Below are 26172 nucleotides of genomic sequence, written 5' to 3' on the forward strand. Positions count from 1 at the left end.
TTTTTTTAACTCTTATAATCAAAGATGTGGAAGATCAAAAGTTCATCAGGTTGGTTAGATTGTTCACTCGTCCTCTAGGGACACACTGAGGTAATGAGGTGTTTCATTTGGTGCCTTCAAATGTAGATAGCCAAGTAAAGGGCCTCAAGGCCATTTACCTATGGATTGTCATTTGTCAATTTTCACTATCTCTATATTGAGAGTATTTGACACTATTCTACAAATTATGAGATTTATACAGCTTTGAATATATTCAACTAATCAAATTTGGGTTTTGATACGACGCTGTCTTTTAAAAAAAATAGCTTTCAACTATGACTTACTATTTTAGTGTTCCCATCACTCTCATCAGTGCTCCTGTCTACTCTCTCTCCATTCACTTTTACTTGGTAATTGTCTCAATCTATTTCTATTTTTTAAAGAGTATTTCTTATAATTTTCACTTTTACTTGTCCACTTTAACTTATCAAGATAGTGACAATTTCTTTGTCATTTTCTACCTTTAACATTAATTATTCATACCAAATCATTTCTCAAGTTTATTAAAGATTATACACCAATTAATATGAATATCATGGTCAAATATGCTCTTCATTTATTATTTTAGATTTATTTGTCTTACTTTCCTTTATAGTCTTTTTCAGAAAAATGTCTCAAAGTCTAGCTTTTTACTGAATGCAATTCATAGTAGTTGATGGAATTGCTATTGATGTTGATGAAATATGTGCAGGACATTGAGAGAGGACGAGCTGAGATTGCATACACCGATTGTGATTTTTCACAATGAGGGTCGATGTCGCATTGAACATTGATAAGGTGACGTTCTTTTTACGACGAAAATAATGAAAACATAGACTTCTTGAGTAAAAACAAACAAATAACATACCCAGTGAAATCTCACAAGTGAGTCATAGACTTCTTGAGTGCTTTTTTATTTATCTTACATAATTTTACAGGATGATAGAATTTCTTAAGCTCATAAAAATGTGTGCTTGGGCTAGATTGTGACTTTATTTTACAACTGAAACACCATTATTAATCAAGCAAAGTGATAGGGAAAAGTACAATAAATTCTTTGTCACTCAAATGGAAATTGTTTCCAAACTATATACCCCCTTTGCTGAGGATGGGGTTGTTATTTCCTTTCTTCAAAACAAAAATCTTATACCAGCTCATGAATTTAGCTGTGAACTCTGCAGCGAAAAAGAGAGTCAATGAACATGTTTCTTGTATAAATCAAATGTCATATAAACTCGATGTATGAGATACCGGTGCACTGCTATACAAATAGCCTAAAAATGAATCTAAGTATCAAGAAAGTATAAGCATATATAGGTGAAAATATATGATCCTTAAATTTTATGTTTGTCCTGTTAAATGCTTTCAATTTGATAACTTTATCCAGATTTTCCATTGCTATGGATGAGATAAATAATAATATACAAGCTAAGTTTTCATGATGCATGTTATTTACGGATGATATTGTTACAATTAACGAAACTAGCAGATGACTTAACCAAATGTTGGAGTAGAGGAACACACTCTTCTAGGATAAATAGATGTAGGACAAGATACTAACTCCGCAAGGTCAGCTCCCATAGAAAATAAGGGTGAAATAAGATTCGATGGGATTGTGGTGCCTAAATACGAATACTTTTGATATCTAGGTTTAGTCCTCCAAGATAATGACAACAACAACAACAAGCCCAGTATAGTCCCACCATGTGGGGTATGGGGAGGGTAGAGTGTACGCAGACCTAACCCACCTTAAAAGATAGGGCGGCTGTTTCCAAGATAATGACAACATAGATAAATAATTCAAGTGCTTGTCTTACCTTCAATTTTCATAAATTTGTGAACAATCTTTTTCACTGCATCATTATCACTTTTACCCTGCTCGAGATCATTTGAATTTATCTGTGCGAAGGAATAATGAAATGTTGAGTTAATTATTTAGCTTTGTGATAATCTAATGGCGAACATATAATGAGTATTTAATAGTGAAATGTGTAAATTTCCTTACATTGTACTTCATTTTCAGAGTGTCCATTTCTTTGTGGAACTGGTCATCCAAATTACTCTTCAGTTCTTCAAACACAGTCTGCATATCACAAAATGACGTAAAACGAAGTTAGTGAAAAGCTTCAATTATTTCAAGCCGGAGGTATAAGGACTAAGAAGCTCTTACATTAAAGATGAACTCAGCAGATACGTTGTGTTCTATCAAATTCTGCAATTTCCCACGGATATCGTATAGCCTGAGAGAGAAACAAATGCTTGATGTAACTAAAATGAGTGCCTGGAACTCTTTATTGGGGTGTAAAAGAGCCTCAATATGAAGTAAACAATGCCCTCATAGTCATAGAAATGTCCTTCTAAATAGTTCTAATGTACTCTTTTCGTTTCATTTTATATGATAGTGTTTGATTGGACACAAAGCTTAAGGAAAAAGGAATGATTTTTGGGCTTAAACATATCGTAACATTTATATGGCTGTAAAAGCGTGTCATTTTGAAGAGTTCTTGAATATAGAAAGGTATTATCCTTTTTAAAACAGACTAAAAAAAAAAACGAGTGCCACATAAATGGGAGAGGGAGTAAGTTTTTGATGGTGTGAAAATATACTCACTGCCTTGGGCTTTGTTCTTCAATTATGTTTTTAGCAATCTTTGCAATGTCGTCTTCCCACCCTGTCTTGATTTGTTGATTCTCAGTCAAGGAAGTGCTGATAATAATACATTCTCCTATAGTTAGTGAGTGGACAATACAATAGAAGAATCTGTTTGCAAATAGACAATCCAGATAAGAAGAATCTGTTTGCAAATAGCCAATCCAGATAAAGGAATGTATAAAATTCAATTCTCTATAAAAACTTTACTTGAAGTGCCAAGTAGCTTCAAAAGAGCGAATTGCTTGACGTAGGTTACTTTTAGAGTTACTAGCAATCCTCGCTGCCATTTGGTGTGGTAGTTCTATTCCTTCCTGTTGTGCTATGAATTTCAAGACGTCTACAATCTGTTAACAAGAAAAGCTTTTTCAAGTTAATTTGTGCTAAATTATTTTTTATGTTCTCAATGTATATATTGGAACTGTGTGTACCCACCTCATCATCTGAAGGTTTTTGGAGATGCACAACTTTGCAAATAGACTTAATTGGCTGGAGCTTTGTGCTATCGCTGCAGCAAAAGAAGACCTTGTAACAACCTTCATATCTCTCTATCATCCATTTGATATATAGCAATGCATCTGTCGATAGCTTGTCTGCCTCACCAAGAATGATAGCTGTGTACATTACAGGAAAAAGTGATATGTTAATTTTATCAAGATTTTCATTGTTCATTTCTCGGTGCTAGAAATTGCAAAAAGGCGGTAATACCTTTACAGTTATCAGGATTGAGAGGTGCAGATCTGCTGGATGATTTGTGCTTTCTCTCCTTGATTAGTTCTACTATGACATGTTTCTCATAGCCTTTAGTTTCGGAGAGATTGATCTCAACATGTTTCTTCGATTCCTTCACATTTACTTGGATGCTGGGCACTGCTTCTCCCTGAAATGCATTCATGTTGTCTTATAATGCAAAACATCTTTCATGTATTGAAAGGCCACCAATTTACGGAGGAATTTTGGTGGACTCTGAACCTCTGTTTTCCGAGTTTTGTATGGCTAACTTATGGAAAGAAATACAATTGAAAGAAAGATTGCAGGAGGATTGATACCTTTAAGTGGAACACCTTGTGCTTTTCTCTTGCCTGTAAAACCAAAGAAACCATCACGAATCATGGAAATGTAAGTTTAATTAATTTTCCATCGGATCACTGTTTTTTTTACCTTTTATGACATGTATCCTGTCTTATTTTTGGGGTTGCTAATTCCACTAGTATGCACAGTATTTGTAGTTATCTTTGAGGTGACTTAATACTATCGTGTTATTTATGTTACTCACATCAAGGTTTTATTACTGAGGTGTCGAAGCAACACAGTTTCTGGATTAAACTTTTAAATATTTTTGTAGGCTTTAAGAGAATCCATAAACGTACACTATATATATACCTGTACTTTATCATGTCCATAAATTTCGCGAAGCAGAGCCAATATCATGGTTCTTTTCCCTACTCCTGGCTGTCCTGCAAATATAAAATGGCGATTACCGCCATCTATTTCTGCCTGCAAAATTTTATGATCCAAAAGAATTGTAATGTCTTAGTATTTTTTTTGCTATCAATAAGGAAAATTTGGAAAAATTTCATACCAGAGTCTTCAATTCTAGTGCGGTATTTCGATTGCATAGAAAATCTCTAAGATCATTAGGCCTATACTTATCAGCCCATGTAAATCTTTTGTCAAATACTGTCTTATCTTTCTCCTTTATGGTATCTTTTTCATCGTCAACGTTCTGAGTTGGTGAAGCTGGTAATGGTACTACTACTGATTCAATTTCTTCATCTCGCGATGATGTTTGTAATATTAATGGAGTTGGTGGTGGTGATGGTAATGGTAATGACAATTTTTCCGGTGACGTTAATGGCTGTGTAGGGGATGGTAGTAGTACTAGTATATTATCATTTGTTTGCATTTCTGATGCTCTCTCCCTCAAAGGCTTCCCCTGATCCAATTGTGAAATTCTACTTTTGGTTTTTCTTACACTTCTTCTAACTCCTTTTGAATGTATACCAAGTTCTTCTCCGATTGTCGTTCTGATTGCTTTTGTCTCTGATGAAGAAGGAGATGCTCGTTCTTCTTTGCTTTTTCGTACAAAGTAAGAGGCACTCCACTCTTGTACCTATATCGTAAAACAAAATATAATTAAGTAAATTACGTGCTCTGGATCTCTTTAACAATCAAGATGAGATGATCAGAAACTTCAATAATTAATACCTTGATAACAAAATTTGATTTAGAAGTGTAACTTGTTGAAGAAGCTAATAAGTTGCTATCTTTTCCAGGAGTAGTACTAAACTCTGCTAACGACTTCTGTCGATTAATCAATTTGGATGAATCAGTAAGTCCTTTGTAATATGGACTTCTTGCAGAGTATCTCTTTTCTTCTTGAATTACATTTCTTTTGTTGAATTCGTCGAGGTTATTAGTACTCCTAGAGTTCATTGAAGACGAACTTCCATTTCTTTTCTCATCTATTTTTTTATGCCACGATGGTTTCAATGAGTCAGCTGAATTTGTTGATCTGACATCTTGAGTTTTTGATATCCTGCAGGGAACAGATTTTGAACGCGGGATCGATGGATTGTTCGACATTATTGAAGAGCTGAGATTGAAATTTAGAGGATTAAGGAGGGGATCAATTGAAAAGGACTATGGAAGTTAACACAATGAAGATGTTTAATGTGAATGGGGAAAAAAGATTTGTTTCTACAGTAGGTCCATGGGCGATCATCTAGAGATGTTACGTTATTAACAATGTTTCTCTTCTTTCTTGATCATCAGTATATAGTGGTGCAATCAGAATTTTCATTAAGGTGATTCAAAATATGAAGAAGTAAACACACGACTCAGTTAAAGGGGTTCAAGTTCAGCATCTATTATATATACATAAAAATAATTTTAATTTTGTATAAATAGTGTAATTTTCCATCCGTCCTACCTAGCTCCGCACCTGAATGTATCATTTTGCATGGCTGTACTATTAGTCCATGCAAAAACAGCTCACTACTTGAGGTTAATTTATGTGTTTGTCTTCTACTTTATTGTTTGGTTCCATCTGTAGGGATGTTTGTGCACTGTATCACATATTCTAATTAACACTAGGCTTAATGTCTATGTATTAAACACTATAAATATAAAAGAATAAATTTTAGCTAAGAGATAGTTACAGGTAATCATCCATATTGATTCACAAAAGTCACTCAACATTTGGTTAGCTTGCTTATAACTACCATCAAAACACGTGTTTGCTAAAAGAAAATGGTTTCTTCAAAAATAACTAGATTTCTTATTTATTACTTTAATTTAATATTTGATAAGTAAATAAATAAATAATATCTAAAACGTATTTATATGTAGTCTAGTAAAATACAACGGGGTTGGGAGTAAGGGTTCGAGGAAGCCAAGGGATGGGGGCGTTGAGTGGGTGGGGTCGTGGGGAGAAGACAAATGAACTTGGAATGTCACTTACAAAACTTGTTTTTCCTACTATTATTAGCTAAGTTGCGCAGACTCTTTACTTTCGATGCCGTACTGATATCGGATTCTCCAAAAATACACTATTTTTGGAGAATCAGACACGCACCCGTTGACTTTTTTGAAGAGTCCAAGCAACATAGATTGTTAGGGATGCCATTTTTTTTCCTCATTTTGAGGAACTTGTTTTCCCGAAGATGAGAAAATTAGAAAATATTTTCCTCCATACCAAACACATTGCCCTAGGTTTATTATAAGTGTGATTATCTTCTAAAAAAATAGTCATGTTAATGAGTTGTCATTTTATATTAGGTTACCATCAAAGTTTATCTCTAATTTTCTTTTAAGTAACCTGATTGTGTAATGCTCCAGTGTTGAGTCACTTCAAGAGTAGCTAGAATCAACAACTCACTTTATGTTTCAGGAATCGAATGAGGAATCACATGTAGATGGACATGAGCATTTTCCTGCTATACGAAGCCTTTCGTAGCTAGAGTTGGAATTGCTTGATGCCCTTCTCCTTTAGAGAGTCAACCCTTTTGACACCAAAATGAGCTACAAAGCAAGAAAGTTCCTTCATACCTTAGCAAGAAAGAAATAGAGATAATAAAAAAAGTTTTATGTGAGATCTACCTGTATTCCAACTAAATTTGAAACCTTATTATCAAATGTCCTTGATGAAATAATTTTTTTCACAAATTCATAAGTAGTTTTCTTCATCTACGATGGGTAAACATTTATACAATTGTATTAAATTTCATTTAAGAAAAACAAGTAACTAAAAGAAAGATAAGTAGACGTCACTATTTCTATTAATGCATTTATGATGTACACATCTTATCCTACAAACACAATTTTCAGTTCTTTTTACGTAATATAAAAGGAAGAAAAAAAACAGCTTTTCTACTTGCTGGATTAAATTGTTTTCTTTATAAGAGGTTTTTTATTATTATTATTTTTACAAACAATAACCTTGTCAATGCAGTAGCTGTCAAAAGTTGATCAATTCTAACATATCACGACTCGAAATAATATTTAAATCATCATCTGATTCCAAACAAACTTTTTTTTTTTCCTGGATGTTGAATATTCTTGAGGTCAGACTAATAATTAAATTAGGATTTGCATATTGCATCGCTCATTTCCAAAGGGAGACATTCTCAACAAAATCTTTTTTCATATTTAGAAATTTAAACCCAAAATCTCTAATTAAAAGTAAAAGAATCTCAATCATTCCATTGCAATCAAAATTGGTTTGAAAAAGACCCTCGATAGAGAATAACAGCCTACTTCCTAGAACTTAATTGGGTCAAAATTGTTACAAATATAGGTCTTAAATTGGGCTGTACAGGGCAAACTGATAAACCGCATCAAACCGACAAATCGAACCAAACCGGAAAAAAAACCCGACTAGTGGCTTGGTTTGGTGTTTGGAAAAAAAACCCGACCATTATAGAGTTGGTTTGGTTTTAACTAAAAAAAGTCAAACTGAACCCAAACCGATCCGATTATAGATATACTACTTTTATATTATGTTATACATAAATATATTTATTAAAATGTAATTTATAAATATTTTAAAAAAAATTTCATGATTTTTATTTTCTTTCTTACATTTAGATCTGGACTTGAGAAGCCCATCTAAATAATATACAAAAAAATCCCATCTTATAAAGTTATATTATAAAGTTAAAACTTCAAACAGTGTTCTGCCTCCATCTTTTATGTTGATATTTTGTACTAGAACTCTTTTTAAGAAGCACTGCTCTGTGCTTTTTATTAGATACTATGAAAAACCCGATTTTTATTGGTTTGATTTGATTTATAGATTTAATAACTCGACACAAATAATTTGATTTGATTTGTAAAAAATCCGAATCAACCCGGTCCATGTACACCCATAGTCTTAACTATTGTATATCTCGAAGGATACGTACGTGTGGTGGAACTTTGGGATTTCCTCAATTATTTTTTTGAAAGAAAATCCTACAAATTACAGCTTGAACTCCCCATATTATATATATATTTTATGTAGTTAATGTATTAAAAATACTTTTAGTTTAATAATTTATGTCATTTTCCAAATGTGTACATGTCTTTGCAAGAAATGTGAAAATAGTTGCCGCAGCGTATCACTTGGGGACTAACCTTTCAGATGAGATCATCTATGATTATTCCCTACCTTGACAATTATCCTTGGGGACAACTTTTTTTAAAAAAAAAGGAAAAAAAGAAAGGAGTTATTATCTCGGAAAAATTATCAGCACCCGATGTTTGCATTAAATTAGATAATTATTCTTTTTGTTTCATTTTACGTGAAAGTATTTCATATTTAACTGTTACACAATGTTTAAGAAAGTAAAAAAATAATAATTAGAATTTGTGATATTTAACTTACCATGAATCATGATGAGCTGGTCTTGATCACAAGAGATCCAAATAAGGCATATTAAAAATGAAGAAAAGAGGAGGAAAATAGGAGGATACAATTAGTTTCTTTTATTATCTATATATTTTTAATTAACACACTAAAAGGTAATTTGCTGAAGTCAGAAGAAATGTGTTTATTTTTCAAAAGTCAAACTAAGAAATTTGATGCTTTGGAAATATTGGTTTCCCTTTGGGATACACAAGTGGTAAGATAAAAATTCATTCATTTATTAATTCAGTATTATCATTAACCCATTTAACACCTCTAGCTTCCATAAAAGTTGCTCTAATCATTATCAATGCCATTTTAGATTGTTGACATGAGTTGAATGAAGTTTTAGTTATGCCAAACTAATCTGAGGGGACTTAAGTCGTGTGTGTTTGGTTTGGGGGGGGGGGGGGTTGCGATCACTAAGTGGCTGCACACACCTGTCTCATAGATAGAGTCAAGCACGAGTATATGAATTATGAGTTCAGCAAACTCAGTAATTTGGGTCAAAATTTCATGTTTGTCACAAGAAATTTATTGAATATGTATAAATTATGTATTATTTATATAAATTTTATAGTATTAAAAGATAATTACATTATTTTCTTACTCTTTTTCAAATTACAAAAATCTCTTAAAATTTATGCATTTCGGATACATCACTGGTAGGGCTGAACATGAAAAATCAAAAAACCGAACCAAACCGATAACTAAACCAAACCGGAAAAAAAACCCGACATTTATTTGGTTTGATTTGGTTTGATTTTTAAATTTAAAAACCGACTATATTTGGTTTGGTTTTGGTTTCAAGTCTAAAAAAAACCGAAAAAACCGAACCAAACCGACTTTATATATACATATTTTAAAAATTAAATTTGTATATATATGTGTGTGTTTAAATTTTTTTATGAAAAAAATACAATTTATATTGAGTTTTTATATTTTTGATCTTGGGCCATTCTTTTGAATTATACTAAATAAAGTAAAAATAAATAAAATATAAACTTCATACGCAGAAAAGCTACTCACAATTACAAATAGTAAAACTTTAGGTGAGTCATTCTCTATTATTAAACATGTATACGTCAATCTTGGCTAGTAGCTACTAGCTACAATGAAATTTATAATAAGAAAATACTTTTGAAATTTATTTTCTGTTTATTCAAATAGTGACTACAAGGTATTTTAAAAACCGACAAAAACCGAAAAAAACCGATAAAAATCGACAAAAACCGAATAGTAAAAACCGATATAGTTTGGTTTGGTTTGATTTGACAATTTGAAAAACCGACTCAATTGGTTTGGTTATTTTTTAAATAAAAACCGATCCAAACCGAACCGTGAGCACCCCTAATCACTGGACTTCCGGATACAACAGCAGACATCCGGATACATAGGAAAGGGATGTAGCCGAGAGAGCAGGGATGTATAGAGAGGAGAGAGATGTATCCGAATGGGGGATAGAGATGTATCAGCGAGAAGAGAGTGATGTATCCGAGAGAGAATTTTTGAATTTTTTTTAAAATAATAGAGAAATTTAGAAATTATATTAAATAGGATGTGTATTTAGTTAATTTTTCCATAAATTATTAATTTAGACTTCAATAATTTAAATAGATTAAAATTTTAAATCCATAAACTTTAAATTCTGAATCGCCTCGATGGAGATCTATTGCTGGTATTCTTTCAACTTTAAAGATTGTGAAATTTGTATAGAAATGAAATAGTGTTTGATACATTTATTATTAGAAATAAATTCAGAATTTATCCTGCTGAAAATTTTCAGTTATATCGACCCTTAAATAACTTTTCAACATAAGATAAAAGAATTAATAAATCAAATACTCCCCAAAAAACTTGTGCATAATGCAAGAAGATATCTTTTTCTTTTTTTTGTTTGTTTCATATGATGTCCGGTTCGTATCGAAATCGACTAAATTTGAATACGCATATTGCATGACCCATTTCAGGAGGAGGAGGGAGACAGTCCCAACAAAACTTATTCCATTTCCATAAGCTCGATCCCGAGAATTGTGATTAAAAATAATGAAAGAAACTTAACCATTCCACTACAATTCATGTTGATAAGTAGATATCTTTTCTAAGTGTAAGTATAATATAAATATTAAATGTTAATCATGCAGTAATTAACACTAGATCTTTGTAAATAATCACTAAATAAAATTGTCATATTGTAGTCGAATTAGTTTTCAACAAATCAGAGAAATATTGTTATACCTTTCATTGTATTACAAAAGTAGAAATTATAAATTAAAGGAAGTCTATATTTCAAGACCAAAGACTCCAACTTAATTAATGTCTGCATGTTCCTTGTCCAAAACTTCAATAACCTTGTTAGCTACTACACTTGCATACACTGTACAACCTTCACAAATCTGCAAAGAATTGTCAAATAATATTTAATTTAAACATATACATATAATAAAATCACAAGTATTTGACACCATCAAGCCAAAAATATATATTACTCTCTCCATTTCAATATGTTTGTCTTACTTTTTTTTTAGTCCATTTCCAAAAAAATTTCTTTTTCCTTTTCTGGCAACTCTTTCTTTTAATTATCCACATGATACATTTAAGATAACAAGATTAAATGATATTTTGACACATTCAGATTAGATTACTATGTGTCAAGCGAATACTAGACAAACAACTTGTAACGAAAGGAGTAAAGTAAATAGTGTAGAGAAAGGGGGAAAGTGAAGCACCTTGGAGTTGAAGAGGTAGCTATAGTGATCTCCAATCAAACCACCAGCAACATGTTGGAGATCCAGCTGAAGCTCATCAAATGCTTTTAATACAAACACAAGGCAATTCATTCTCTTGATCATTTCCTTGTGTTGGACAAGTTTAATAATTACTTCATCTTCCATAACTCTCACATCAACTTCAGTAATACTATTCTTGGAAGATTTTCTTTGATGATGACAATTAATAGATTTGTTCATCATCACTTGATGATCATTATCCTCACCCTCCATGATCACTGCACCATCTTCTTCTACTGTTGATCTTTGCCTTTTCATTTGCTCTTTCTTTAAATCTACTTGATTCCTTAGCTCATTTACTCTCATTTTCAGCTCATTGATGTAGCCAATAGCATCCGCGATAATTGATGCTCTATCATTCTGCTATTCAAAAAATTAAATTTTGTCAATAATTTTTTCGGAAAACAGTCTTTCTACCTCTTCAGACCCCACCTTGTGGCACTATACACTATATGTTGCTGTTGTCAATACCTATCAAACACTTTAATTTATTAATCCCTAAACAAGCTAACCCTTTTTTAAAATTCAATATTTTGTTAATTAGAACAACAATTGATGCTCCTTCATTCTTCAATTCCCAAAATCATGTAGACTAATTGCACAGCAAATTTTATTGATTATGTAGTCCCTAATCCAACAAGTTCATTTGCTTTTGATTCTACAAGAAGTTAAGAACAATATAGACAAGATAAAAGCATATAAAACTCACACTACATACACACAAATAAAAAGAAATTTACCAACAGAAAAATATTTAAGATTTGGTGCTAAAAGGCTCATTGGTACTACAATAAGAACAAAACCAATGAAATCTCACAAAGTGGAATCTGCGGAGTGTAGAGCGAATGCAGACTTTCTGTTTTCAAAAGAACCTCGGCTCTCATTGGTCTTACTACTAGTAGTAATATTTACTTGGGGACATCTTTTCATCAAAACCAAACATGAAATATTTAAGGACCATTAAATTACATACATACCTTTGAGGGATTTGGGATTAAAGTCCTCAATGCTTGGAACTTGTCACTAAATTGAACTCTCCTTTGTTTCTCAGAGGCATGATGTTTGATATCTTTACCTAATTCCCTCTTTTTAATAGCTGCAGAATTGATCATCATATCTCCACTAAATTCATGAAAACTCCCATCATGGTACAAACTACCAGTTACCTCTTCCTGATCATGACCATGGCTAAACAAAGAACCCGTCCCGGAGCTTCCTAAGCCATAAGAGGACCCATGTGGGGAAAGATGAAACAACTCTTTGAATAAACTAGATTGTGGGGTACAACGATTTAGAGGCATATTCAATTGTGGGGGTTCATAAAAAAGATTAGTTGAAGTTGATGCTAATTCTGTTCTTTGATGAAACCCACCCAAAAGGCCTAGTGATGATGATGATGGAGTACTAGTCAAGAAATTTGATGTATTAGAAATGGGGTAACTAAGTTGTTGATTATTGTAAGGATTAAAACCAACTTCTTCCCAATTTGGATGAAACCTTGTGTTATTAGGCTCATGCCCAAATTCTAATTGCATATTCAAATTGTTTTCACTAGAATGAAACTTTCTCATTTCAAGGTTCAACTGCTGCTGCTGGAGTTCCATTGATCTCATGGGAAAGTTAGTAACACAAGTTGTTGCAATATGATTTTGAAGAAAACCCTTTTCATCTTGCTGATCAGAAGTAGGATCAAAAGACAAACTTTCTGATGCATACATTCTTTTAACTTTCTGATGAAATACTGTTGATAGTACTAGTACTACTTCTGGTTCTTGAAAACAGTGAAAAATAGCAGAAAAAAACTTCAAGTTTGAAGCAGGAAAAATCAAGAACGGAGCAGTTGTGTATTTGACAAGAAAAGTTCAAAAAGAAAAAGAAAGAGCAAATCAGAAAAGTAGTGAAGAGGTATAGCCTTTATAAGTTAGAAGAAGAAAGAAAGAAAAAAAGGACAGTAATGGCTTTTTCTTGTGTGTTTGGGACAAAGTTTGTTACTGAGATTCCAAATATTAGAGTGGGGACCACTGATGATCTCCGTACTCCAGTAGTTTCTGTTTCTGCAACTTGATTTGCAGTACAACAACCACGACGAGAACAACAATAACCCAAATAGTTTTGGAAGTTGAGTCCGAAAAGAATAAAGGTTACCCATATTTTATTATCAGAGACTTATTTTAGTGAACATTCTAAAGAAAAAGATCACCATTTATTTTCTGTGTCCAGTAACAATTCAGTACAGATTTCTTTAATCTTTTGGTATGTATGTATGTATAGTTGGTCCTGGTAACATTGATAATTACATTAAAAAAATCTCTCTCTCTCTCTCTCTCTCTTTTTAATTCAGTATTGCCTCTGATTCTAATAAGTTTTAATTTCCACTGGTGCAAAGAGGAGTTATAGTATGTACATTATGACATTGAAAATTGTTGCACTAATAAAACTTTGCTTGTGTAGCTAGCTTGTTATAATATAAAGTCCATTGTTTTAGTCTTCAGAGAATATATCCACAAGTAATTCCTAATATGTACCCTCCGTTTTAATTTGATTATCAGATTTTGACTTGGCATGATATTTAAGAAAGTATGGTCTTAACTTAAAAATATATAGAATGTAACAAAATATCTTTTAATTTTCTAATATTAAATATATCATATTAAAAGTCAAAATTAAAGTCTTTTCTAAACAGATTGAAAAAAAAAGTAAGATAAACAACTTTGTGTTTGCAACTATATATTGTTTCTATTGTTATTCCTCCTGTATTAAGGTTAGTATTGCACATAAGTTTTCAACATCCCCATTTGTATCAACCATGTTGGCTTGACCTTTCTTCTTTTCCTTCTTGAGAGCACGACATTCCACAACCTTATGTCCAGTTTTTCCACAGTTGTGGCAGTCTCCTTTGAACTTCTTTTTACTAGGATAGTTCTTCGGTCCAGAAAGTTTCTTCTTATTTTTTGATTTATTTGGACCATCCTCAACAATATTTTCTCCAATTATTTTTGAGTTTCCTCTAGCCTTCTTTTCGACAGTCATATTGTATTCCTCGATCCTAAGACGAACAATCAAATCTTCAAGAGTCATCTTCTTTCGCTTGTGCTTCAAATAATTTTTGAAGTCTTTCCATGAAAAAGACAATTTCTCGATTAATACCACTACTTGAAATGTTCCGTTTATGATCATACCTACAATGGATAATTTAAAATCAATAACACATTCAATAATTTTAACAATAAAACTATTGAATTTGATTATGCCTTCTGCCAGGAGATCATGAATAATGATTTGTAGTTCTTGAACTTGAGACATGACAGTCTTGCTATCAACCATCTTATAGTCCAAAATTTTTGCAGCCACAAACTTCTTTTAAGCTTGCATCTTTAGTTTTGTATTTCTTCTTAAGAGCATACCAGAGTTCTTTAGAGGTTTTACAAACACTGAAGACGTTATACAAGCCATCTTCCAATCCATTGAGTATTTAGTTCTTGCAAAAGAAATCAGAATGTGTCCATGCCTCAATCACAATAAACTTTTCGTTGTCAGGAGTTCCTTCCTCTACCATAGAAACATCTTCATTTATAAACCATTGTAGACTGAGTGTAGTCAGATAGAAGAACATTTTCTGCTGCCAACGTTTGAAGTCAATACCAGTAAATTTTCTAGGCTTTTTTGCAGTAGCCATTGCTGTAGAAACTGGTGTTCTACTAGTTGAAGGCATTGTGTTTGCTTCAAAACTTGATACATTTGTATCTCCCATTCTGTTTGACAAAACAAAACTAGTGTTAAACAACAGGAAAACCAAATAGGGATTTTTGTTCAACTCGATGAAGTTTTTATATTCTTCAAACCGAGAAAAACAAAAACTCAATTAACTTGAGAAAGATTTTATTTTTTCGAACCAAATTAATCACTGAAGTAGAAAGTATTTCGATTTTAGTCTCCAGCCCCCCAGACAAAATATAAAATGAAGCAAAAATATACAACCTATTTCTAGTTTAACGATGAAGTTTTTTTATTCTTCCAATCGTTAACCGAATGAATCTTGAATACTGATGAAGTTTTTATACTCTTCAAATCAGTATTAGATTCAGATAGAGTAGAAAACCATAAAAGTTTTAATCTCAAGAACCATAAGATACAAGAGAAAAAAAATTAAATTCCTTAAGTTTGTTATTCCTCATGTATTAAGGTTAGTAAATCAGAAACACTAAATATGAAAACTAAAACAGAATTCGAGTCCACAGAATTCACTGTGTGTCCTTAAAGAGTTTAATCCCCTCACTGTACCCAAGGTTATGAATTATTTCCTCTCAGGATAAAACGGATAGAACATAAGAAGTAGCGGTACTTCAAATTTTGATAATAACAGTGAACTCAGAAAAACAACAACGTAATCACACAAAGACACAACTTTGTTTGTAAAAAAATATATGCAGAAGAGAAGGAATTTTTCTATATCTAAAACTGAGAGAAGGCCTCTCTATTTATAGCCAACAATGGGTTAGAATATGCTTGTTCAAAACAGTCTCATCTGTTCAGAATAGGCACAGTGTCTTTTGGGAAGAAAGTGTCTTTTCGGAAGGAGCAGGTCCTTTCGAAACATTTCTGCAAAATTTAAAATAAATCCCATTTTTAGTTATTTCGGTTGTTTTAGTTAATTTTGCGAATTAATTAATTAATAATCAATAATCCCGAATTAATATTCAAAAGAAGGAAATCAAATAATGAGATTAATAAATAAATTTTGTCTAAAAAATTATCAATCAAATCATTTGCCAAAGCCAAAGCCGAGCAAGCGACAACAATGACAGCGCGAGGAGGCACCCTCTACTTAACCCTTTATGAGTTAAAAGAAGTATTTCCTAATATAAGGACAAAACTTTTTCTTTCTTTTACCAATGAGGGAGAAATGATTTTTCATTTTCCCTTCATTTGGTTCCCCACATTTCCCAACTTTTGTTTTTCATTCTTTCTCATTCACACTCCACTTAAATCCAACATCTATATATTGAGGTTGTTGGACCAATTCAAACATGGTTAAAACCTTGTATTGTAGTAGCAAATGAAAAACCCTAATGGTAACAATAGTAAACTAGCAAAAAACTACATGTGTAGGTAGACAAGGCCACAGTAAATAAGAAAGGAAGGTGCACATTTGGGTTTTTCCAAAAGAGTGTAACTGCATTAATAGTAGATAGACACAGATCTTCTGCAGCACAATTTTTCTTTGGAAGCTGCAGCCTGCAAGCATCCTTTCTCTGTACCCTTGTCTATCTAAAACTGGTAAAGGTCTGCATCAACATTTTTTGACTCACTATTTTTGTGTTTGGCTTAATATATGGACGACCTCTCAAATTTGTCAATAAATTTCATTTAAATAGTTGGCTTATTTTAATTGAGTACTTAAACACATGATTATGTAAAGTGTTTTTATTAGATAATTTCTGTTTAAATTTTGGATTATTTTTAAGTTTGTGACCTTGAATGCCCCATTTTGTAGGTGAGTTAACCACTTAATTAACAAAAAACAAAAAAATTAATTAAAATATGCCGTCTCTTTCAACTATACACATTATCCTCAATTGGAGAATTTCTAAGGTTCTACAGCATATTAAAACTAATTCACATCATTAAAGGAGATGATATATTTTAACTTATCTACGTAATGGGTATATTTGAGAACTCGCGCTAAATAAATAAATAATAAACCGACACTATAATAAATAAAGGATTTTGAAGTAATTTTAGTTGCAATAATACAATTTCTGCTACATTATATTTAGCGGCAATAAGAAATATGAGTATATTCATAATCAATACTCTATATAAATATCGTAAAAGGCTTTAGCGACTCTGGCTGCGATGAAATTAACTTAATTGACACTAAATATTTTTGCAGTAATACTAAAAGGAAAATTTATTGGCACTAAATATTTCTTTGGTTATAATGCGAAAGTCTCTAATAAAAATAATACTTTATCATGTGTCCATTAGGTGTTCAATTAAACAAGTCTTTAATTTGAATGTCTAACTAAATATTTGGAAATTATCCATGTATTAAGCCTTTTGTTTTCTCAACCACATCTTCCAATGTTATCACTATGATAAACATATCATTATTGATTTATTGTTGTTTAACGGTTGTAATTAATAGGTTTTACGAATTATAACACCATGAGATAATTTAAAAGATAATTAATTATAGGTAACTGATTAGGTCTTTTTTCCCCTTTCAACTCGAATATGTTAAGACACGCTAAAATAATAAAAGGAAATTATATTGTGAGTGTATATAAGTTAAATACAAAAGATAAGCTAATAATTCCATGCATAGCGGAGCCACCTTGAGTTTAGGGGGTTTAGTCGAACTCCATTCGACGGAAAATTATACTATTTATACATAGTTAAAATAATTTTTTATGTATATATAGTATATGTCTACTCTTCAAATTTTGAACCCTTTAATGAAAATTCTGTCTCCACCACTAATTCTGTGGCGATATGATAGTATGTGTAGGAGTATATATTTTTCTGTTAACAGTTTATACTAAAGTCACTAACTATATGAGTCTATAACAGTTTAGAGATTGAAGATGTCAAATTAAACTTGAGTAAATTAGCCAATCCTGAGTTCATCCCATGGATTTCAACAAAGTTATTACTCTTAAATCACTAAATTAAACACTATAATCCACTCTGGCCGATGAATCTGCTTAAACCTTCTAGAAATTAATCTGCAATAGATATACCAAAGAAACATGAGGACATAGTCAGAAAATCAAGATATATATAACATGAAACAAAGAAGAAAAAATGAACGGAAGAAAATTATAAATATTTTCTCTGTGTCAATTTAAGTGATGCAGTTTGAATTTCGAGAGTCAAATTTTTTAATTTTAATTGTGCATTTGAACATAAAATCTTCAAAAAAAAAATTTAAAATAAAGTTTACATATTTAAAAATTACGTAAAAAGTATTATAAATTATAATTAATAACCAACAATTTAAAATATTTAAAAGAATATGAAAAAAAATCATAGTCAAAGAAAAACTCGTTCTATTCTCAAAATTCTAAAGATTTCACGTAAATTGAGACGTAGAGTAAGATATAATGCAAGGTATACCATTTCTTTTGTACAACAAGTGGTCCAGCAATTGAGAGAAATAAGTCCTTTTTTGGTAAAAGTGGACAAAAGAAGCTTTCTTACACTTTTTAAATGCTTAGCAAAATTCATATTTAAAAACAAAAAAATCAGAGTGCATATACTTCTAAGTTCTAACTGCTTGTCTGTATGTACTTCAGAAAACATGCCCAAATTTAGAAATTGAAAGCTCAGAAATCTTCACTTGACTCATTTTTTGAATTCTTTATATACATATTCTTCATTAATTATTACATGGCCCCCACTAATGTAAATTGTTGAAACTGAATGAAGACAGTGAGACATCCATAATTTCCCTTTTGATGATGCTCAAATAATGTAGTTAATTTATACCAATATAATAATTGCAACTTTATATTTATGAATATGGTGAAGAAAAGAGGCTTAGGACAATTTTGTCAATCTTTCTCATAAGAAGATGATTCCAATAATGTGCTAGATAGGAAAGAGAAATGAATAACAATCTATGTTGCTTGGACTTTCTAATATTATTGTCACTTTCATGTCAGATTCTTTAAAATGCACTACTTTTAGTGTATCTGACATGCATCCATCAATATTTTCGAAGAATCCGAGCAACATAGACAACAATACTCAGTGTAATCCACAAGTGAGATTCAGAGAGGATTGTGTGTACACAGTATTATCCCTAACTTGTAAAGTTAAAGAGACTGTTTTCAATAGATCCTCGACTCAAGTAAAACATATCACAAATCAGGACAGAGATCAAAAACACAAAAGTATAAGTATCCCAGACTTTTAAAAAATCAGCCACTAGTTGGGATCTAATCCCCTTATTTATGTTCATTTTATTTAATTTGTAAACTCCTTAATATAAACAACAACAACACATTCACTGAAATTTTATAAGTGGGGTATGAAGATGATGGTGTGTACGCAGCCTTTTTCCTAGCTCATGAAGGTAAGAGAGACTATTTCAACAAAACAAGAAGGAAAGAGAATACAGTAGAGAATATCAAGTACCACCAACAAATAATACGATGATAACATGGGAGAAGAAAGGTTACCCATAAATTAAAGAGCTGAACTAATTATTTAATAGCTGTTAGTTGGTGCAATTGCTGCATACTGTATGTCCACAACCTCAATAAGCTTCTTGGCTATTGCACTTGCATACACAGTTGATCCTTCAGAAATCTGCACATGATTTGAGGATTAGACAAAAACATTCTACACAACATCAGAAATTCTAAATGTAAACACCTTGAAATCAAACCAAACCAACCTTGGAGTTAAACAAGAAGCTGTAGTAATCACCAATAAGTCCACCAGCAACATGGTGAAGATCCAATTGAAGGTCATCAAGAATCTTAGATGCAAAGAAAAGACAATTAATCCTCTTCTGCTGAACAAGTTTTACAGTAACTTCATCGTCTACGATCCGAACATCAACTTCAGTATTCTTAGACCTTCTCTGAAGCCATGAACTCCTTAATGAATTCCCATTGTATGATTGTTCTACTTCATCCATTATTTGTTTTGCATCAGTATCACCTTCTGTCTTTTGCCTCACAATCCTATCTCTGCTGCATCTCTTCTTCTCCACCATAAGTTTTAACTCATTCACTCCCCTTTTCAACTCATTAATGTAATCAATTCCATCCTTCACTATTGATGCTCTATCATTCTTTTATTAACAAAAAAGAGGTATCGATCAATAGTCGATCATATTAAACTAAAACATCAATGTACAATATTCTAAAAGAGTGAACTAGTACCTTGCCAGGATTGGGAACCATAGTCCTCAAAGCTTGGAACTTGTCATTTAACTGAGCCCTCCTATCCCTCTCAGTAGTAAAATGTTTAGTCTTTTTACCATCTCTATTTTTGGCAACAGCAGAAAACTCAAAAATCCCATTGTCAAAAGGCCTTGTTTCTCCATTATCTTGGTACAAAGCCTGATCTGTCTCCTCCAATCCATTAAAGAAAGAAGTATTATTATTGTTGCTTCTCAAGTTTCTCAAGCCATAGCCATGTGGAAAAGAGTGGAACAATTCTCTCAATAAAGGGGGTTGTGGAGGTAGATTTAATGGAAGTACTAAAGAAGGGTCAAACACTGCACTTGAAGTTGATGCACCACCACCATCAATGTCACCAATAAGGCCTAGTGAAGTTAACAAATTTGTAGATTTTTGAGGAAGTAAAGATGACTGTGAGCATCTTGGTAAAGGAAACATGTTGAGAAGATCAGGGGTTGTTAGATATGGAGAAGCTTCAGATATTGGATTTGGGAAATTTTGCTGATGAAAGTTGTTATTAGTGTTATTGTCTTCTTGATTTTGGTATGGAGGAAAATTCATTTCTCCCCAATTTGATTGATCACATGACAACCCTTGATTAATAATATTATTAGATTGATCTTGTATGTTGTTGTTATGGTTATTATTATTGTAACATTGTTCCATTTCAAGATTCAATTGCTGCTGAAATTCTAATTCCAACGCGGCCGCGGCTGCTGCAGCTACATCTTGTTGGGAGGAATTATTATTATTATTGTGATATGTATGTTCTTGTATACCAAAAACATCTTCTGCTAGTCCTTCATGCTGCACATGAGTAGCAGCATCAAAACAAACACTTTCTTCTACATACATTTTCTTGATTTTCTGTTTTACTAATTCTGCAGACCTGTAAAGAAAAAAAGTGAACAGAACAAAGGACACAAAAGTAGTAAATAAAGATACCATTTTCAAGAAATTAAACATCACTGATCTGGGAAACTAAAACAAAAAAAAAGTAAAACTTTACCTAAACTTATGGTACTAAAAGTTTGCAATCAAGAAAGTAGCTGATCAACTTAATCAGATAAAACAAGGGAAGCTGTTGAACAGTTCCATAATATGAACAAGAAAAGATGAAACAGAAAACAAAAAAGGAAGAAATTTGAGAAAAAGTAAAGCAGAGAGAATGAGAGATGCTGTTTTGGGATTGGCAAATAAAGGTTGGTTGGTTGGTTTTGGTTTAGGAGACTAAAAACTGTATATATATATATATATATAAAGTTGTAACTTGTATACTTCAGTTTTTCCTCATTGAAAGGAAAGTTTGTTACTGTGATTTCCAGGTCAGTGGGGACCACTAATATATTTTTTTAGTATTTTTATTTTCCATGCGGTGTCCAATAGAAATGGGCATGGTATGGTACAGTAGACATTGAATTTCATATCAAAATTGAAATTTTTTATACCACGGTTTCAATATTAAGGTATTTGAGATGCATTTTAAAACTTTTTTGGTATTTGGTAGTTGTAAAAACAATACCGAAAATATAGAAGTATATAGTTATGTATACGACAATAGGGAGTTGCTCGGATGATTATTATCCTTTGCTTCAATCTAAAGATTGTGCGTTCAAGTTAGCCAAGGAGCAAAAAGGGTAGGAAGCTCCAAGGAAGGGTTAAAAAAAGAAGAAAAGTAAAGTTATGCATACGACTCAATATATATTATTAATACAGTAATATAATACTAACAGCTATATATAAAATCGAATTAGTACAAAATTAATTATTTAGACATTACAATTTCGACAAACGAAGAAAGTTGCTTTGTATTTTATTTTTTTTGAATATTCTACATGTGTAAGGTGTTAGTATAATATAATTAAGATGTTTTTTAAAAATTCAAAGTCATAATTCTCTATTTATATGAGTAAATATAAGTCAAAGTCAAACAAACTATAATTTCTAATTTATCGTATCGCAAAATACAGAATTAGAACTAATTTGATATGATAATAACAAAGAACTTTTACAAACCAAAATTAGTAATTACAGAACTAAAGTTTTCAATACCGTATCATATCATATCAAACTTGAATCTTTGTTAACATTATTTTACTATACCAATCAAGTTTCTTTTTAATCAATTTTTTCATGTTTTTTTTTTACCATCTACAACAGTAAAATAAAATCTAAACTGTTGCTGTATAAGTTTAATAGGCATAAATATGAGTGATTTACTGTCAGTTGAAAGGCTGAGTGGTTGTTTAAATTAGTTGGAGTGGGCAGTTTGCATGGAGGAAATTACTGAAGAGTGGGTCCTACTACCACATGTCATTAGAATGATAAACAAATTGTTACTCTCAACTAACAATATTTCCACAAATATCACTATTTGCGTGAATATGTATTACTCTTCCAAACATTTTTTGAAATCAAAGTTTGATAAAATAGTAGTAATATATTTTATCAAATGTTTCCATTTATAAGCAAAATATTTAGGCAAACAAGGAAAAAGTTAATTTTGGGGTAGCAAGTGGTATTCTATAAGGAAGTTGGTCAGAAATCAATTTTCCTTGACTCAGTCGATATATATATATAGCATCGAACTTATCTTGTATAATTAAAAGCATTATTATGTGAACTATTACATAAAAACAAATTTATCTCTGCTTTATTATGTAAACTATTACATAAAAGCAAATTTATCTCATGCACACTTGAAAAAATATAGCCACTGCAAATTTCCTAAGAATTCTCAAAGAAAAAAAAGTTAAGCTATTTAGAATGCTAGCTTGATTTTTCATGTCAGATAAATGTACAGGTACATCATAACGACAATAGTCAATGTCAGAATCAACATACCTTTTAAGAAATTTTTAATTATAGGTGTATTTTATTAAATTAATTTTATTTAATTATTATTATTTTATATAGTTATTTGATATTAAGAATAATATTGAAAGAAAAAAAACTCGTTTTATTAAGATGAAAAAGTAAATAAAATATTTATTTTTAATATAAGGATCAAACAAAATGAAAAGAAGAAAATGCTAACATATGAATTTTAATTTATCTGAAAACATGTTTTTTCATATAGGTAATGGAAACAATTATTCCATGGGGAGAATCTCAACCAAAAGTATCCTAAAATTAAATCGAAACAAAAGCTAAGAACAATAATCAATTGGAAGAAATGAAAGGAAAAAGAAAAAGAGACGAAGGTAGTATTGAAGAAAAGAAATTCTCATCTTATTTAAAAAGTAATGAATAATATGGAATCGCCAATTAACTTATTTTCTAACCATATTTAAAATATGAACGAATATGTTTTTACCTAATACGTTTTTAATCTGTTCATATCTGACTCGACCCTATCTGTTTTCCACCCATACCTATATATAATGTTAACTCAGTGGCCTTAAATTTAAAATTTGTATGTCCAATTAATTAATGTACATAATACTATGAATTTATGATTATATTTGGATTTAAGAATCCTAATTGGGAAGTGATAAACATCACTAGGGTTTATCAAACCTTATTTGAAGAATTAAGCAAGTTTATCGCCGTTCAATGTGAAATCATAAAAAGTTGATGTAAGAATTTTTAGGCATGACTTGCTGCCAGTTCTCATCAGTGGCTAGCTTATAATTTGAACCGTTGCCCTTTTTCCTTTGACCTAGTTAGTCTGCGATCACGTGAAAAAGTGAATTTTGAAGTAGCGATAAAATTAATTATTTTTCTGTGATTTGTATAAGTTATGGATTTGAGTCATGTATGAAATAAGTCATCATTTAATGCTTGGGTCACAATAGGGAAATTGTCTATATCACAACTTTTTAGAATGCAATCTTTTTTAAATCATACGTGAATGTGAGTCGTGAGATGTTTTCGACACTATGTTGCCTTTTTTTAAGTTTAATTTGTGACCTCCCAAGTTTGGTGATCGAATAACTATAAGATGATTAATAAGAACATTGAGCAGTGGTAGTATTTTCTTTGCCTCAATTTATATGACTCACTTTCATTTTTAGTCCGTCCAAAAAAAAAAGGAAAAATTACTTAAATACACAATTTATTTTACTATATTCTCTAAAATTTCTTACCATTTGAAAAAATTACAAAAATTTCTACTTTTTCCTATTTTCCGATACATCACTGTACGCGGTGTATCGGTCAGATACATTACTTTACATGATGTATCAGGATGTCAGATATATCACTTTACGCGATGTGTGGTCGGATACATAAATGATGTATAGTGTAATTGGAAAGAATCACTATGAGATTTAGGTAAATTTTACCAAAAAAAAATACATTTTTATATTTAATAATAATTTAACTTTAAAATACACATTTTTTCATTAATGAAATGATTTATAGCAATACAAACATCTATGACTTATTTTAAATAACAAATTTTATAACTCTTTCTTTCTTAAGTTTTGTGTCAAGTTAAATTACATCACATAAAATGAAACGGTGAAATATTATTTTCTTGAATTGTGATCAGTTAACGGCCAGCTAAAATCTGGTTGATTACAATGGACGGTGAGGATTTACACAGCTGGCCGGCTCCGATTAGCTAGCATGAGATTAAAATGTAATAATATTAGTTGTTGTACGTCTAATTTTCATCTAACTTTTAGCTGCAAAGCATCATAACGAAAGATGGAAATTATATTATAAGACTTTCTGACACAAATTCAAATTAAAGTAGCTCGATTGAAAAAAAAAACTCAATATAAATTAGCAATAGAATAATTTGATTACTATTTAATTTTGTTACCCATATATTGTAACAGCAATAGGGAACAGCTTGTGGGAGAGCCAAAAATAAAGTGTTTCCAGTAATGTTGTTAGCTGTAGATGCTCAATCATTGGATATAATATATGCTGAAAGGTCGATCACACATTTCTTGTGACTCCCAACTTGGATAATGCAGTTACTCACTAATATTAATTATAATACTCATTTAAAAAAAATTATAATGTAAAGATAAGATCTGCGTAAAATCTACATTTTCATATATCTTTTTTTAATTAGGTGATCCCCAAAATATACCTAAGTAGTTGTCACCAATTTATCTGTCCAGTTAGAAAATGCAGAACATATTTCACAACTATTTTGTTACACTTATGGGCATGGGCGGAGCTACCCTTGCCTGAGGGGTGTCAAGCGACACCCCTTCGTCGAAAAATTACATTGTATGTATAAGTCAAAATTTAGTTTTATTTATATATATATATAAGTATTGGCACTTTCTAATACAAGTTGAAGGTTTAGTGTAGTGGTTAAGGGGTTGCAAAAGTTGTTTGAGGTTGTGTGTTCTACCCTTGTTGTCATATTTATTTTTTTACTTTATATTTTGACACCCCTTAATAAATTTTCTACCTCCGCCACTGCTCAGGGGTGGCAATTGGGTGGGTTGGGTCAAATTTGGGTGGGTCATAATCGGTTAAGACAACAATTGGATCAAGACCCAACTTGACCCAAATTAGTTTGGGTTAAAATAGGTTGGGTCAAAATGAGGTAGATAATGAGTTATAAATCGATAGGCTTACCGGACTTCTCTATCTATTCAATTTATTTTGTTGCAGACTTTTTTCCACGCCTATGACCCAACTTTACCCAATTTTTACTAAGCTTAATTATTTTATTTGTTCTTTTAAACTATTTTAGTACCTAATAAAATTATTTTTTTCTTTATTATGGCTATATATAACATATCAAATTGAAAAAAAAGAAGTTTTTTAAAAATATTTTAACAAGATTTCTTTTAAGCCAATTCGAATTACATATCAACCTATTTTTTAATGGATTAGAAATGAGTTTGGGTTGAAATTAATTGAGCTAATGAATAAGCAGGACAATAACCAACCCAAATTTAAATGGATTGGATTTAATTTTGCCATCCCTAATTACAC

General features: G+C 31.3%; 3 protein-coding genes across 3 annotated transcripts; all 3 read right to left on the reverse strand.

Moving 5' to 3' along the window:
- Positions 1 to 945: 945 nt before the first annotated feature.
- On the reverse strand, positions 946 to 5254 carry LOC129884826 (replication factor C subunit 3-like). Its single transcript, XM_055959103.1, has 12 exons — positions 4877 to 5254; positions 4251 to 4781; positions 4052 to 4165; positions 3718 to 3750; positions 3377 to 3548; positions 3104 to 3282; positions 2879 to 3015; positions 2630 to 2725; positions 2189 to 2258; positions 2024 to 2101; positions 1836 to 1917; positions 946 to 1193 (listed from the first exon to the last, which is right to left on the reverse strand). The coding sequence occupies exons 1-12, from the start codon at positions 5252 to 5254 to the stop codon at positions 1105 to 1107; spliced, it is 1959 nt and encodes a 652-aa protein (XP_055815078.1). The 3' UTR covers positions 946 to 1104.
- Positions 5255 to 10726: 5472 nt separating this feature from the next.
- Positions 10727 to 13199, reverse strand: LOC129884827 (transcription factor bHLH91-like). Its single transcript, XM_055959104.1, has 3 exons — positions 12322 to 13199; positions 11285 to 11704; positions 10727 to 10951 (listed from the first exon to the last, which is right to left on the reverse strand). The coding sequence occupies exons 1-3, from the start codon at positions 13060 to 13062 to the stop codon at positions 10865 to 10867; spliced, it is 1248 nt and encodes a 415-aa protein (XP_055815079.1). The 5' UTR covers positions 13063 to 13199; the 3' UTR covers positions 10727 to 10864.
- A 4651-nt stretch (positions 13200 to 17850) lies between these two features.
- LOC129884828 (transcription factor bHLH91-like) lies at positions 17851 to 21489 on the reverse strand. Its single transcript, XM_055959105.1, has 5 exons — positions 21272 to 21489; positions 20242 to 21151; positions 19749 to 20150; positions 19531 to 19660; positions 17851 to 18072 (listed from the first exon to the last, which is right to left on the reverse strand). The coding sequence occupies exons 2-4, from the start codon at positions 21115 to 21117 to the stop codon at positions 19559 to 19561; spliced, it is 1380 nt and encodes a 459-aa protein (XP_055815080.1). The 5' UTR covers positions 21118 to 21151; positions 21272 to 21489; the 3' UTR covers positions 17851 to 18072; positions 19531 to 19558.
- Between the last annotated feature and the right edge of the window lie 4683 nt (positions 21490 to 26172).

This window comes from Solanum dulcamara, chromosome 4, assembly GCF_947179165.1.
Source record: "Solanum dulcamara chromosome 4, daSolDulc1.2, whole genome shotgun sequence".
Taxonomy (NCBI): Eukaryota; Viridiplantae; Streptophyta; class Magnoliopsida; order Solanales; family Solanaceae; genus Solanum; species Solanum dulcamara.

What these genes read in the sequence shown, in the direction of transcription:
- LOC129884827 (XM_055959104.1), bottom strand. Translation starts at nt 13,062, where the DNA reads ATGTATGCATCAGAAAGTTTGTCTTTTGATCCTACTTCTGATCAGCAA. An exon ending in TAATCCCAAATCCCTCAAAG is followed by an intron (nt 11,705 to 12,321) that starts GTATGTATGTAA and finishes TTTGAATAGCAG; the next exon opens with AATGATAGAGCATCAATTAT. An exon ending in GCTACCTCTTCAACTCCAAG is followed by an intron (nt 10,952 to 11,284) that starts GTGCTTCACTTT and finishes AATTCTTTGCAG; the next exon opens with ATTTGTGAAGGTTGTACAGT.
- LOC129884828 (XM_055959105.1), bottom strand. Translation starts at nt 21,117, where the DNA reads ATGTATGTAGAAGAAAGTGTTTGTTTTGATGCTGCTACTCATGTGCAG. An exon ending in TGGTTCCCAATCCTGGCAAG is followed by an intron (nt 20,151 to 20,241) that starts GTACTAGTTCAC and finishes TGTTAATAAAAG; the next exon opens with AATGATAGAGCATCAATAGT. An exon ending in GCTTCTTGTTTAACTCCAAG is followed by an intron (nt 19,661 to 19,748) that starts GTTGGTTTGGTT and finishes AATCATGTGCAG; the next exon opens with ATTTCTGAAGGATCAACTGT.
- LOC129884826 (XM_055959103.1), bottom strand. Translation starts at nt 5,254, where the DNA reads ATGTCGAACAATCCATCGATCCCGCGTTCAAAATCTGTTCCCTGCAGG. An exon ending in CACTAGAATTGAAGACTCTG is followed by an intron (nt 4,166 to 4,250) that starts GTATGAAATTTT and finishes AAAATTTTGCAG; the next exon opens with GCAGAAATAGATGGCGGTAA. An exon ending in CTCTGAAAATGAAGTACAAT is followed by an intron (nt 1,918 to 2,023) that starts GTAAGGAAATTT and finishes TCCTTCGCACAG; the next exon opens with ATAAATTCAAATGATCTCGA.